The sequence below is a fragment of the Mustela erminea genome, chromosome 4 (assembly GCF_009829155.1).
Source record: "Mustela erminea isolate mMusErm1 chromosome 4, mMusErm1.Pri, whole genome shotgun sequence".
NCBI lineage: Eukaryota > Metazoa > Chordata > Mammalia > Carnivora > Mustelidae > Mustela > Mustela erminea.
In genome coordinates, this window is record NC_045617.1 from 77,100,436 (window position 1) to 77,116,830 (window position 16,395).

The window sequence follows — 16,395 nt, forward strand, 5'->3', positions numbered from 1 at the left end:
TTTGAGTTTTCTAACATAATCTATGTTAAGACAAAATAGTACTGTTCTTACCACATAGTAGTAATAATTATACCACACTGGAAGATAATATATTTTGTCTATTTATATGCTCATCAATATCCCCGTTGATATGCTCAAAGTCATCCTATTAATCAATTTCCCAATAGTTACTAAATCCATGGTATATACTTAATAATAGTGGTCATAACATGAGTTTCAAAGCAGAAGGAGATAACAATCTAGTCAGATTATTACAAGGAAAGCAATGAACAGTACAGAGCAGCTAGGGGAGAAAAGTGGGAGAAGATACCAATTAAGTACGAAATCATATCAGTAGATTATACTCAATATAAATGTCTAAAGAGGAGAGTTCCACAGAGGTTAGGATAGGCTTCCTAACAGTGTAGTCTTGATATTTGTTCAATGCTTACCTACAGCCTCATTGTGATTTTTATTATCAATTACTTATAATGAGTTTATTACTTATTTTTATTTAGGTAGTTGACTTTCTCACTCTCAGAGGGGTAGAATAGTTATATGTACTTTTAATTAACAATACCAAGTATGAAGTCAATACAGGGTAGAAACTGAACAAAGTAATAGCTCACCATATGGATGGCTTCTACATGCCTGGGCATCCTTTCAAATTAGACCCCATTATCCCTTAGTGTGTATCCTTTGTCATTCATACCTTAATTATTTATATTACACTTCTTAAATCCCCACTACTCTATTTTATTCAGTATTTCTGATTCATGGTTGACATGGAGCTTTCCTGAAAGAAATACTGTCACCTTCAAATCACTTTCTATTGTAACCATCCACAGTGTTTAGGTAATGAGTGTGTGTTTAGTGGCTAAGACTCATTTTTAACAATTAGAATCTCATACAGAGAATGAAAGAAAATAGATATAGAAAAAGGATCAATACTGTCATTTTGAAACATGCTATAGAAAACAACCTGATGATTTAATACACTCATAAAACAGTTACATAAGAAGTAAATGGCCTCCATTTTCCATTATTCATGATAGGATTATATTAATGATGATTTTCTCCCAGAGGAATATTATTTTTTTGTATAATTATAAATAGCCTCCTGACAGTCACTGGATAAGCAGTGTGTATTGTTTTAAATGACAAAATAGTATCAATTATACACAATTTAAAACAGGAAGGGAAGTTGGATGACTTCCAAATGTGTCATTCAAGGGAGAATATATTTGTGAATTTAATTGGGTGTTAAAGCCTATTAAACAGTAATTATCAACATGTTACCATTTATCCTTTATCTATCAAGTGCAAGTATTGAAATATTTAAGTTTATGTTATATGCCTGTAGTTGAAAAGGTGTGGAGTTTTATTGTCTTTTTTAAAGAACCCAGTAGAGAATTCTCTGCTAAAACAAAACGACAAATACTTTGTCTCCTTCTGAGATAAATTTCAAAACCAGAAGGTCTTTTTTTAATTGGTTCTATAATTTGTCCTCAAGCTTTTCACATCTCTTTGAATTGTTTGTGAACATGGAATATTTGCACGTGTCAGAGACAATTAACCAAAACAAACAAACAAACAAAAATGAAGAAGAGGAAGAAGGAGAGGAAAAAGAAGAAGAAGAAGAGAAAGAGAAAGAAGAAGAAAAAGGAGGAGGAGGAGGAGGAGGAGGAGGAGAAGGAGAAGGGGAAGAGGAAGAGGAAGAGGAAGAGGAAGAGGAAGAGGAAGAGGAAGAAGAAGAAGAAGAAGAAGAAGAAGAAGAAGAAGAAGAAGAAGAAGAAGAAGAAGAAGAAGAAGAAAGAAGATTTCCCACAAATGGAGGAAAAGGGTAGGACAGTCACAACATCCCTTCCTTTTGGCAAGTCTTGTGTGGTGTGGAAATAGCTAAACAGGCTGGTTGAAAAATGCTAAATTGATTTTATTTTAGATGAATGAGATCCCTGCATAAAAGAAAAACAACACTATAAAAGTAGCTCTCTGCATTTGAGGATATGAGGAAAGGAAAATCACAAAGAGCCTTGGTTAACATGGCTTACCTAGAGTCGAAGAAAAGCTCAATAATACTTATACTTTCCTGCAGCTACCTACCCTTTAAGGATTTTTTAGGATGATCAGAGATGATGATGATGATGATATTGATGGAGACAATGGAAAGATTTACCACTTGCCAAATCCTCATGCTATTCCAGGTCAGGGGTTGCGTTAAACTCTGGACATGGATTATCTCGTTGAGTTCTCATCAAAACTTGGAGCAACAGGAGAATTGTAAATATATTTTAAAATGGGGGTCACTGCCTGTTAAGTCCCCCCCCTTCATTCTGTTTTCTAAGAGTTATAATTTAAGAAAAACTCACAATGTCTTTTCTCATATAATGCAAATTTGACATGCACTCCTAAATGTTCTCAGTACAACTGCCAAAGAAAGCAAACGATCTGCTGGTAACTTTTATATGTCTTTATTGTTTGGTCATTGAAAGGAATCTGGTTTGGAAACCCCAGGCAGAGGGCACTGGGACTTCACACCTAAGAGCATAAATAGCTTTTCACCAAAATTACTGAAGAAATCTTGGATATGGTTTATTTTTAAATTTCCTGGGGTTCTATTAAGCTGGCCACAGGCCTGATAAAATATCACGCAGCTCCATGATTAGATTTTTAGGCGTATTTTATTCTTAATGGTTAGAATGACTGCAAACTGAGATGGAGGAGAACATAGAATAAACTTATTTCTAAGGTTGTAGGTGGGTCCTTAAATTATCAAGAATGAAAACAACAGATTCGAGCAGTTTAGGAATTGATTTAACAATCAACTGTGCCAGCTGCTTTCTGTCAATAACCTCTTTGGTAGAATCCTAAAGTCAAACAACCAGAAAAGACAAGAAACAGAAGGAGCCATTATTTGTTCTTCCTGTTTAGATAGTTTACAAAAATGTCAAGCCTCCTATCTCTTAAGAAGTGAATTGGTTATTCTACTTATAAATTATTTTAATACGATCTATAAGTGTAATGATTTTGTCTTGGGAGCCATCTTTTCTCTCATTTCCCCATTTTTCTGGTTACTCATATTCCCAATGATCAATAATCTGGTGTGACTTGATTTTCCATCTTTGAGTAAATCTCTAAAGTGTGTTCAATCTCTAAAAAACAATACTGAATATAAAGCCTGAACTATTACACTTAGACTTGAGAGCTATGACACATTAAATGTACTCCTATTTAGATACAGGCTATGTTATGATTACCTGGTTGGTAAACAATAACCTTATTAGAACTGATTCTTTTGTATTAACAACAATGTCCAGTTCAATTAAATGAACAATAGCCCATTATTTGTTTGTATGTTAATATGTGAGGGAGGAATCATGCCTAGTGATATAAATGAAACCTGGGATTTTAACTCAATTTGATTTTAATTCAAAATTGAGATTTTGTGAGATTTATTATTGAGATGTTGTGATTTATCTCGAAAACTATGCATTTTTAGTTCTTCTTAATTACGTTTTTAAAATTCACACATAAATACCACATTTTAAATATTTACCATGGAAAAAGGTTGATTTTTTAAAATTAACTAAGCATATAGTTTATTCAGATATTTTTAATATTTTTTCAGTTTTCCTGAGATAATTGACATATTATACTAATTTTAAGTATATAACATGATGATTTGCTCTGTGTATATATTGTGAAATGATTACCACAATAAGTTAACATCCATTTTCTCACATAGTTACAATTCTTTTTCTTATGATGCAAACACTTAAGATCTAATCTCTTAGCAATTTATAGGCAATATTATAGTCACCATGCTCTATGTAACATTCCTGGGACTTATTTATTTTATAATTAGAAGCTTGTACCTTTAGGTTTTCCTCCCTCCTTTCACCACCCCCCTCTCCAAACCCTCCACCTCTGGCAACCACCAATTTCTTCTCTGTATCTATAAATTCTATAAGTTTAGATTGCATATGTGAGATCATATGGTATTTGTCTTTCTCTGTCTGGTTTATTCCACTTAGTATAACAGCCTCCAGGTCAGTCCATATTGCTGGAAATGGCAGAATTTTCTTCTTTTTATGACTGAATAATATTCCATTCTATTTCTATAGATGATAGATGGATAGATAAATAGATTCCAGTTCCAGTATACATATATCATATTTTCTCTATCCATTCATCCATTGATGGATAGTTGGACAGTTTCCATATGTTAGTTATTGTAAACAATAGTGCTAAAAGTTGATTTCTAGTAAGGTGAGCCCATTTTTATTCTATAGCTTCTCCAACTACTCAACACCTTAGAAAGTAGGCATCTCCATTTTGGTAAAGAATGTTAGATATTTTTGACTTTGGAAAATAGCATCTCAGAGACCTAACTTGAATTCATTATAACTTTGAATATTGAGTTAACATAGCCAATGGTCAAAAACGTATGTTATTTGTACTTTCATTCATTTCAAATGAATAAGACTTAAAATGTCCATTATAATATCACTTTATTATAAGACAGAGGACTGCATTTAAGATGTTTTTTTAATTCTTATAAAATGATATCATTGACTATATATACTATTACAGCATAATTGCCCATAATTAATTTAAATTATTTAGCACTTACTATTATTCTAAATGTTGTTATATATTTTACTCATTCTTTCTCTCTATACTATTTCTAAAATAAATGCAAAACACAAAGACGACATGCTGCTGGGCAAAGAGCAGCACAGACGATTTCTAAGTCACTTGGGTGAATTTAACAAGTTGTTCAACTTTAGACTTCAATGTTTGGCACTAAAACACCATTCATGTTACATCTATAAGTACAGAGATATTTGGGCTGAAAAATACCTCAATGGATAATCTATATAGTCTTCTTTCCACCTAAGGGGACCTACAGATATTCGGAATATATTGCAAGTAGTATTTCTTGACTGAACTACTTAATGAAGCTACATTTCCTCATCTTTGGGCTTTAGCTCACTTTTTCTCACGAGCCATAGTTAAACACATTAATGTATCACTTTCATGGAAAAATTGTTGTTCCATTCATAAATAGGTAAAGATTCTCACAGAAAGAAAATTCTTTGGTCTGGAACTATGATTGATTTATAAATAAACAGATAGATAAATAAATAAAATTTCATTATTTTGTTGGAATATTTTGCACTCAATCAAGAACTAAAAAAGCTATTCTTCAGTCTGTTCATATGCAAACATTCTAGAAAGAGTGTGAGAGAGTAGCATTTAGTGACATTACTGATTCACTCATTCCCTTAGTCATTCATTTTTCTCCTTTATTCATTTTCCCTTCCCAAGTATATATTGCTATTCTAGATTTTGTCCTTAAGTTGCGCAAAGTCTAGTGAAGATTAGAAAAAAATGGGGGGGGGGATGGGAAGGAAGAAAAACCCAAACTTGTAAATAAACAAACAATAAGCCTTGAGGATCAGAAGGTAAAGTACATCCTGGCTGCTCTGGGAATGTGTAGAGCTGGGAGGGGTGTGCATAGAAGAGAACCAAGGGAGGTGATAATATAGCCAAGTTCTGAGGAATCACCAGAATAAGCCAGGTTCTAGGAAGTTTCATCACTGAGAATTTACAATCCCAGAGATATTTGATTAGATAACAAGTAGGATATTTGCATTCTAAGTGCGTGAGTGCATTCTAAGTTTTTATTTCTTCTCATTGAGACTGCAGTCCATCTAACTTGCCTCATTAATCTCTTCCCCTCCCAGCTTTGACCTTTGCACTTAAAAACACATAATTCATTTTATCCTTTTGTCTCCTTCTTCCTTCTTTACTCTCTGCCCCTTGGTTGACTTTGCTTGCAAATATGATTTGCTATGGATTTCAAAGACTTATGGTTTGGATAATTAGAAGAACTAAGAAAAGTGAGGAAACAGTAATTCTGAAAATTCTGAAAGCCTCTTACTTTTAAAGTCTATCTAGAATTGTGGAAATGAGGTCAGGTTACCAAAAAGATTGATTTAAGTAGTGAGTCTTTTTGATGGGCCCCTGAGGTCAATTCAGCATCTAATTAAGCTTAAACATAGCATGACCACTGAAGAAAACTATAAAACTCTTCATAGTATGAAATAAATACTTACAGATCTTTTGAGGGTTATGAATCATTGATGATAAAAGATGAGATAATTGACATTTATCTTAGCCTTCTGAATAGATAGTAAATAAATAGAAAACATAAAAGGAGTGGGGAAAAAACCTTAATCTTAAATTGGATCTCCTCTCAATGCATGATTTTGTTAAGCTATTTACACTTCCAGAAACCATTTTTTTCCATCCGAAAAACCAGGGTGTTGGAATAGTTGATTTCAAAGGTCTCTCCTACACTCCAAAATTCTATGATCATGCTTCTGTGCCTCTGTTTTTGTTAGGTCCCAAACATCAAGTATTCCATCATAATCAAGGTATAAGGATAAATAGAACAGTGATATGATCTTGAATCTTATTTCCTTTCTTTAGTTGACTGTTCCATGGAAAATCATTTCTACTTCATAAATTGGAGATGAAGAGGAAAAAACACTTATATTACCTTTATCATTTTTAATCAAAAGAATGTATGAAATATGCATTTGGCTACTATTCCATGCTTTCCATCAAAGTGAATATGCAAATATATAACACATGGAAATATTAGGGAAGCTTTTTATCAGGATGCAAAGAAACCTTTCCAGTAGAAACATTTTGGCCTGAAGGAAGTTCTTTGATCTAAAAAGTTGAAGCTTTTGGTGTTTTAAAACCCTTATAGTAGTGTTGTGTAGCCAATTTTTACTAGATAATCCATTGCTTAAAACTTTTCTAAAATCATAAAAAAACCTTGATAATTAATTACCAATGAGATATATTATTGGAATGACCCAATAAAGTAACTAGGGCTTCTACTTCAGTGTCCTCTACACAAGACCTCTGCCAAACTGAAAACTATATAATCCAAGTGACAACGACTAAGCAGTTAGTCCATAAACAGCACCTAGCTGGGTAAATGGAAAATTCCTTGCCCTTATCTGGATGTTCTTATTTGTTCCCAGAAGCTCAAGTGAAATGATTTCTTTCCCTCACTTCCTACCTTAAATTCATTTAATAGTCCAGTTGGGTTATGTCAAAATGTACTCTGAATCCATCCACTTGCCTATAGCTTCTGTGTTTTTCATTGATCATATATTAAAAAACACCATCCACTACTCAGAATAGCATTCCTTATTACTCTTTATTGATACGTTTTTGATAGGATACTTATTTGTATCTTACTTACTTATTTAGTATTTTTTTGCCTGTCCACTAGAATCTCAGCCCCGCGAAATGGGTGATGTTCATTGCTATAGCTCTATATCCAAAGAAAGTGTCTGGTACTCAGTAGGCATTCAATAAATACTAGTTGCATAAATGATAGAACCTCAACCCAACTAATCCAAACCCACGTCACTTCCTCACTTGAGTTATTTCAATAGTCTCTTCCTGATCTCTTGCTGCCTGTCATATCCTTTTCTCTACGTTGTTTTTGTTCACGTAACAGTCAGCAATCTTTTAAAAACCTACATGCCTTGCTAAAGCCCTAAAAAAGCTTACCATTGCCCTTAGGACAAATCCAAACTCAACAGAACAGCCTAGAAGACTCTGAAATGAGCTTGTCTCTGTTCTCCATCACCAATGACCTTTAAGCAAGGCAGCCTGGTCCGTAGCTTAGGTTTATCACGTCAAGAAGCCTTTTATCAGACATCTTCCTGAAGTTTGCTCCATTGTATTTAAGTCAGAGCTGCAGGGTGTTCCGCTTGGAGGCAGGGCCACTTCCTATATTATGCATTTGCATAATTTGTATGCTTACACATAGACCCCCATTCTGATTCCCCTACCCTAAGACAGCAGGCCCTGGACTGGAGCTGCAACTGCCCAGGAAAGAGCTGTCTCTTAATTTTGCACTAAGTAGGTTTTCCTGGCCAAACCTTGCTGTGATGGACAGCATGCGCTGAAAAAGCATGAATTTTTCTAATCTGCACAAAGCTCCATAAGTTAGCAAAATCCAATTTCACAGTAGCCCTGCTCTTCCTTTTCTGTCCACTTTAGCATGATGTCCTTCCCCAAGGCATAGTCCGATTCACCACTCTGTTTGGATATCTCGACGTTCCTGAGATCGGGAATTACCGGCCTTGCTTGTGTTTTGCCTTCTCCCTCCATCTCTGCCCCACTATGCTCCTTAACAGCAGGGTCTCTGTCTCTTCACTCTGCTCCCCCAGTGATTTCACTTGTGCTGATGCCCATGAATACTCAACAAAAACCCAGCTGGAACAGAGATGATTGTTCTCTAAGTCCTTGAAACAACGGAGACCCAAGTTAAGTGATAATTAGCCCTGAGTACCCCCCTCCACAAGACCACATACAAGGGAGGCAAAGTAGCTCTGCAGAATTTAGCAGTTCATGCGTGGCAGGTAGAAAGATACCAAATTGATCCACCCACCTCATACGAACTCCTGAACGTTTTCAGGTGGTTCTTTACTGCTGAGAGCCTCGTTTCATGGGCAAATTCACAAACCTGGGATTATTATACAAATGGTCTAAAATTTTTGTTTTAACAGATGGGGTGGGGAAAGGGAGGAGTGGTTGACACCCCCAGTCCTTCAGATCCCCCTCCCAAAACTAAGGCAAGGGAAAGACACTCGGTAAGGAGTCTTGAAGATCAAAATGTCCCTATTTTAATAAAGGACATTAGCACAATCACATGTCTCAGACTAAGATATAAAACCATATTTAATTTTACTATTTGTTCAATTCCAAACTTTAAAAATGGTATTCTACATGTTATTAAAATACTCAAAGAACATTGTGCAATGCATACAACTAATATTATTGCTTTAGCAAATTTAACCATCATTTTCCTACTAATTCAGATCTCCCCACTTCCTTGTTAGTCATAGATTCACAACTGATTTTTATGAAACTGAAAGAATGAATAAGAATCTGTAATTATGTTATACAGTGTATTTTTTAAAAATGTAAGTGAATTTTAACTCAATGGCCACTTATTAAAATGACACCTTCTCTATCCCAGAATTTATCACCATTCATTGTTGGCAGTACAAAGGCCTTTCGAAGAGTCTGTGATCTTCTGGATGTACTCAGTATCTCCAGGAGAATGTAATAGTGGCCTTAGGAATTAAATATCAGGCATTAGAGGAAAACATCTCCTCAACAATTGTTTCAAGATTTAGGGGATAGGCTTTAGTTGTATAGAAATGTTGTGGGGAATATCCTTTGATAAAGAAGCCAGTCGAATTAAATTTTAGTATAGTGCATTGTTTTTTACCTCATGCAACCTGAATTCAGCGACTAGCCTCCTGCTTGACTTGAGATTCTGAGTAATTCCACTCATCGTTTCTAGCAGTGTAAAGAAAACATTGGTAACTTAGATCATTAGAAGGAATGCACACTGCCTACTATCCTCAGTGGAATTTGACTAAACCAAAATAATCAAATTCACTTGTGTGAGAAAAGACTCAGAACAATACAATATTGGCAGCTTACAAATGTGCCATTCAGGTATTATGGAAATAGCCCAGCCCAAATCACTCAAGAAACAAAAATAAAGCCAATTCACTGTGTTCGAATGTCAGAGGGATTTTCAGGTAATAGCTTGTAAAATGAAGGACACCTTTATAGAGTTCTAACATAAATTTCAGCAACCTAAATTGTTCCTTCAGAGAGTAACAGTCCTCAGGAATTCCAAAGGAATATATTCCTAATAAAATTATAAGCTTCTTTCCTATAAATGAGTTCTATTTCTGTCATGTTTAATTTTATCTGTTGTTACGTTTTTGTTTATGTACTGCAAAGTCTGTTTCAAGTCCTCTTGTGTAATTAGATGGGATATAAATTATAAGTTCATTATTGAAAAAAATTAGTGTTTTGAGTATTTACTATGTGTTAGAAGCTGCATCACTTAATCCCTATAGCAGCACTAAAAACTCTCCTCATTTGTGCTCGCTTTGGCAGCACATATACTAAAAACTCTCCTCATTTTATAAAGGCCCTAAACTGAGGCTTGGATACTTTAGGAGATTTTCAAGTTTATCCAGACTGTAAGTGATAAAGCTGAAACTCTCACATACACAAACTCTCACCATTTGACTTTAAACATAGTCTTTATAGTAAAGAGCACTCTTTATTATAAGATTCTATTATTAGTATAACATTATATTAGCATAACTTATCATATATTACTCATACATAAAATGGTCTCTGATTTCAATAATATTCTCTGACATTATTTGAACCTAAAAGAAGATTTTTCAGTCAGGCATCATGCTCAAAGATGACGTATCTGATTTGTTACGGTGCTCCCTACCACAATAGACATTTGGTCTGAACTGATAATTGCCCTGCCAAGGTGACAGAGCTGTCACTATGAGGCAAGAAGTCTTCTGGCTTTTTCTTTCTCTTTCTTTGATCCTGCTTCCCGGCTGTGTCCATTGCCTCACAGTGATACAATCAGCCATCACAGGGAGCATACTATAGTTGATCACAGTCATAGGGAATTTCTGTTATAGACTAGATATTACACTTTCTGCTGCAGAAAGCACCAGAAAGTTTGTTTGTTTTAAGAGTCCTCCATACTTTAGCACCCATGCCTTGTTTTCACCATATTCTTTCTGTGTGGAACCTTTCCTCTCCTCATTTTGTCACCAGCAAACCCAGGTTAAGTCTTTAATACAGGTCACAGTTGATTTTCTCCAGGGGTCTTTCTGCAATATCCCCTCTGTATGTTTTATTTCCCCTCATCACACTCTAGTAGAGCGATCTATTATCATGATCTAAGTCTATTTTAGTCAGTGTATTAGAAACCTCTTGAAGGCAGAGCTGGAGTTTAATGGTTTTGGTATTGGCACATAAGAAGGGCTCACGAAAATGTTTTTAAAATAAAATAATGACTTTATGGTTCCTCCAGGAAAATCTAAAAATATATTAGAGTATAAATTATGAATAATTCCCCTGGAAAGAATTTTGTTTTGAAATAAATTTCTAAAAAGCTTATCAAAACTATAAAGGATTGTGATTTTCCATCATCACTGTTCATGAAAGTATATGACAGGATAAAGCTATCTAGATTGAACAGGAACCATTCTATGAAGATATTTTTGAAAGCCTCAGTATTTGGAATAATTGATTTATATTCATGGTCACTTGTATTTTAAGCTTTAGTTAACTCCTTTCTAAATCTAGATTATCCCTAAATTTAAGAGCTACAATACATCAACCCACCTTAGAAATAGTTTCTCAAGAACAGCTCTCAAGCAAGACTAGGGAATGGGTATTTACAAGTATATATCCCTTTGACTTACACAGAAGGTGGAGACTCAGTGTGGAAGCTTCAGGCATCTGTCCCACCTGCAGTCACGGACCCCTTTGTCATAGATGACCCTTTTCTGGCCTTAGCAGTCTGAAAGCAGCTTTAAGCACCTCAAATCTGGAGCCTCCATGGAAATTCAGCTCCACTTCTTAGTTGCTGAATGGCCTGAAAACCTGTTCACTTTAGTTTTCAAACGGTAAAGTGAAAATACACCTACATCCTAAGGAGCTTGTGAAGATTAAATAACTTAATATATCAAAACTGATTGTGATGGTTCTAAGCATAGAGTGAGCAGTGTATAAATGTTAGCTAGGAAAAATCATGGAAATCAAATTGTTTTTAGAGTGCCCAGCCTCACCTTTTCTTTGTGCAATGAAAGAGAAACTTGCATGTTGCAATCTGTTTCTATCAAATCTTTGCTCTCAGGAGGGAAAAAAAATTGACGATAATATGGATTGATACTTTTCTAGGGATATGGCCTGCATGCTATGAAACAATGTCCTTTTATGCATACTTGAACATGCTCAGGAATAACCCTGGATAGGTCTAACAACAAGGAAATCCTCTAAAGAGTGGAGACTAACCTCTGTGTGGCGTGAGGGCTCGGGCTGCTTCCCTTCTCACCAGTACAGAACGTGGCGTGTGTGCCTATCCAAATACTCTGCTTGCTAATCCACAACCCGCCAGAGCAAACTAATTTTGACAAATTCTAAAAAAGGAAAACTTCCAGTAAGCAGGCAGGTCTGCTGACATTTGGTAATATCTAGTTGTCAGTGAGATTTCTAGAAGGTGCACATGCCCACGTCAATTCCTGGATTTAAAAGAAACACAGGGCAGAAGTTTCTGGAATGAAAATTAATGATAAAACATTTTGCAAGCATTTCATAGGGGATCATATGTTAGTTAATGTTTACAGTTCATGGCCTGGATGGTTTTGGTTAATTAAAGAAGTCACTTGGGATAAGGAAGCACTCAGAAATGACTGTGGGTTTTTATACAGTTCATAATAAGCCCAGAGACTTGAGGGAGCCTTTCAAGTCTCTATAAAACTGAATATATTTTCCCTTTGGCCCATTATTTACTTAACTGCAGGTCATTTATTTTGGCAGGAAAAAATGTACCTGTTCAATATCAAAAGGCCCATGAATTTTAACTTTCTTTTATTGCCCTATTATATCATTTGAGAATTTTTAGTTAAATGAAAAAATGGTGATTTCTCTCTATATTAGGAGTCTTCTCAGCTTCTGTGATTTTTAGTTTCCATAATTTAAAGTGCATATTGAAAATAAATTGCTTTATTTGATTGCATGCAGGTTTTCCATTAATGAAGTCCAGTAGATATATTTAACATTGTATATACATCTATGAAAAGTAATATGTTCAGAAATGGGTCTGAAGATTACGGAATCTGTGTATGTATCCACTTAAAGATCTCACCTAATAACACTTTTCTTATTGCATAATAATATGAATTTATACTTTGGAATATGAATTATGCATGTTGGGGACAGATCGAGCTATTTTAGTCATGGATATTAAATTTGTTAATACCTTTTTTTCCCCCCCAATACCTACTCCTACATTGTGTGCAAAGGCCAAAGCCCAGCCTTACCACCTCCATTACCAACAGAACAAGCTTCCAGACCCACTCTGGCATCACCTCCTCTGGAAGGCAAGTATTTTATTTTTCCTAAGGTCTTCTCTATTGTAGATAAAATAGAATGTAAAGAAATAAAACAAAACAGTAACAGCAGGAACAACAAAATCCATATTTTCTCAAGTAGTTTTAGTATGTCTTAGCTGCAGGTTACTTTTCTTGAAATTACAACTTGTTGCTTTTTGGAGAACCAAAAATTTCCTCTTCAGATTTTATATTGGTAACTATCAGCTTCCAGAGGGATGGCCAGTTTCATACTCTGGAAACAAAGCAGAAAGTACAGGGACAAATGGATAAGGATATGCCTTGCAATTCTTGAACTTTTACCACAACTTGACCAATTTAGTGTCTTAAGACTCTGGTGCCAGTGTTTCTGGGTTTGAATCTGAATTTCATCTCTGATCATTTGAGTAAATTTTTTGAAGTTACTTGAATTCACTCTTCATGAGTTTTATCATCTATAAGATGGGGCAAGATAGTACTCACCTCACAGAGTCAGTGTGAGGATAAAATGGGGTGTGTGTATGTGTGTGTGTATGTGTGTGTGTACCAGTTTACAAGTGCTTTATAAAATTAGTAGCTAATACTACCACTCGTAAGTTGTTCTTCAAAATACAATGCTTCAGGACTGGCAAAATTAGAAGAGGGAAATGTCACCATAATTAATTTTGCTAAAAGTTCAAAATCATTTGTCTTTACTTATTCATCCAACTATAATTTATTAAATCCCAACAATGAGATCACATCAGGCATTGCCTAAAGTACTGGGGATTCAGAGTACAATAAAAAATAGTTCCTGTCCTACTAAGACTCAGTTTACAGACATAAAATTAAAAGTAATTAAAGAGGAGCCAGATATAAAACATAAGTAATCAAAGCCCAGTGCATCATTAGTGTTTTGCAAGAATACAGATAGAGGTCTCCTTCAGACCCTCCTAGCACCTTTCCATTCACTCCCACCTCTGTCAAACCTGAAAGGGACACCACCCTGCTTGTCCAAATTCTAACCCCATCTAGCAAACAGCTGCTCTTTGGTTTCCTTCTGAGACTAGAAGTTTCATTTAGCAGGAGGCCCAAACAGTCGCTGGCAGCAGAGAAAGAACTGTCTGAGGGAGGAAAATTCAGGATAGTAGGATCTGGAGTGTAAGAGAGAAAAAAACCCAGGTGGCCACACCCTATTGCCCCCACAGACTCCTAGACCCAGGGCAAGGTGTAGCCAGAGGAGTATAAAGCACGCAGCTTGCACAAGGTGCCCTGGTTGCTGGCTTCTAAGAGGTGCACTGATTACACGACGTAATAAGAACCAAAAATTAAGTCCCCAGACCCCATTCCCAAATGAGCACTGTGGAAGCTTAGAGAAAGGAAGCTTAGAGAAAGCACTGTGGCATAGCTCTGGAAGAGGTGAAGAGGACTCTAGGAAAAGCTTCTCTGCAGAAGTCACTATGGAGCTAAAGTCTCAAGAAGAGGGAAGAATGAGCAAGGAAGGCAAGAATATTACCAATAAAGAATTGGCATATCCAAAGGCATGGAGATGGGAAAGGAAGGCATTTGGTCCAGAGGAGCAGAAGTAGCTCAGCATGGAGAGAAAGAAGTCATGGAGAGGGTCTGGGATAGCTCATAAAAAGGCATGCAAAAGACAGCTTGTGATGTGCCTTATAGCTCAGCCTTGGATTTATTTGTATCTTAAAGTTCTTATTATAGAACATTGAATAGTAAGGTAAACCTGCAATATACTCAGCCTGCAGATACACTTATCAACATTTTCTATTCTGGTCTATCCAAACTTTCTCTTCTTTCCTTTCTTTCTTCCTTTTTTTTTTTTCTCATTGTGTTTGTATTTCTTTTGCAAATCTCTAAAATCATGCAATTTCACCAAGCTAAGGAATTTGTATTTCCTTTTAAAATTTTTGAGACATGGTTCAAAATTTAAAAGTTACAGAAATGATATAGGATAGAAAATCTCCTGCCTGGCCCTATGCAACAACTACCCAGTTGTCTTTATAGGAAACTGATGTTCTTTTCTCCAGAGAGAGTCTGTGCATATACAACCATAAATATTTCCTCCTCAGCTAAGAGATTTTAATTTTTTTCTATAGAAGACAAGGAATTCCCTATGGATGGGATAGACAGGTTCATTTTAAAATGGCAGTTTGACTGCCAGCCTGCTGGATTAGAGAGGTGACATGAGATTGGCTACAGACACTTGAGAAGAGAAAATAGTCCAGCCAAGTTGCAAAGCAGGAACTAAACTGGTGTAATGGATGGAGAAAGCAGATAGATGAGAAAAGTATATGGAAAAGGAACCAGTCGGTAAAAGTATCTGATTAATTTAGATGCTGAGATACAACAAGTGATAAGAATGACTCCAGCTTTCTGAATTAGATATCCAGGTAGACAGAAACGCCATTCACTGAGTCAAGAAACCACTGAAATAAAATGGGCCTGGGGAGGAGAAACAGGAAGGTGATGGATTCAGGACAGATGGGGACATGACAGTTTCTTATGAGACATCCAGGTAGAATTACTGAGCAGGCCACTCTAAATTGGCATATGGAACACAAGAAAATATTATATGGCTGTTATCTGAAATTATATATATCAAATATAATAGTGATATGTAACCTGTCCTCTCCTCTATAATTTGTGTATCTTCTATCCCCCAAATCTCATTCCCAAATGAATATCCAGTAATGAAAAAGAAATGTCTGAGAAGTTAGTCCATTTCATGTATCCTACAAACCTCTCTTATGAAGGGGACCCAGGCATTACTGGTCATTTCTTGCTTCTTAGAGAGATGGTGGGAATTCTGTGTCTTTAAAAACAGTATAGTAATTTATAGCCCGTGCTCTGGAATCACACATACCTGGATCCCAATTCTGGTTCTGCTGTTTACTTATCTGGATGAACTTAAATGTGATAACTATAGTTTCAGCCTCTTTATTGATGAAATTCTGACACTCGTATTACCTATCACAGAGAGGTATTGTACACAGAATAAAACTATAATGACTGCAGTTTTTATTATTGTGTTTGATATTGGTGAACTTAGGAAGTTCTCTTTCTATTGCATTTTATTGACTTAACGCAACTTTCCACAAACAGTAGTTTGCAGATCACTACACCAAAATCAACTATGAAGCTTGTTAAAAATTCGTATTCCCGCCATAGCTTAGATCTAGTGAATCAGATTCTTGGCAATTCAGAGAGAAAGAAAAAATCTCTATTTTTAAAAGGTCCTCAACTGAGTATTGAACACGTTAAATTCAGAGAAACTTTGGCTTATGTCCATGTACAAAAAAAGCTTTACAGATTCAGCCCATTGTTTTACATCAGACACCTGAACTTGGGTAGCCTGTTTCAAATAGTCTTTTCTCCAGTTTATCTA

General features: G+C 35.6%; 1 protein-coding gene and 1 long non-coding RNA gene across 4 annotated transcripts in view; one reads left to right on the plus strand and one right to left on the minus strand.

Annotated features, from left to right (window-relative positions):
- Positions 1 to 16,395, plus strand: part of TRDN (triadin) — a 379,114-nt gene that overhangs the window by 135,370 nt on the left and 227,349 nt on the right. The window contains exon 10 of the mRNA XM_032339654.1: positions 12,948 to 13,025. Coding sequence (XP_032195545.1) covers positions 12,948 to 13,025 — 78 coding nt within the window. The remainder of the gene's footprint in view (positions 1 to 12,947; positions 13,026 to 16,395) is intronic.
- The window catches only part of LOC116588503, a 48,025-nt gene that overhangs the window by 14,355 nt on the left and 17,275 nt on the right, over positions 1 to 16,395 (minus strand). For all 3 annotated transcript variants that reach the window (XR_004284978.1, XR_004284977.1, XR_004284979.1), the window contains exon 3: positions 16,348 to 16,392. This is a non-coding gene — a long non-coding RNA (uncharacterized LOC116588503). The remainder of the gene's footprint in view (positions 1 to 16,347; positions 16,393 to 16,395) is intronic.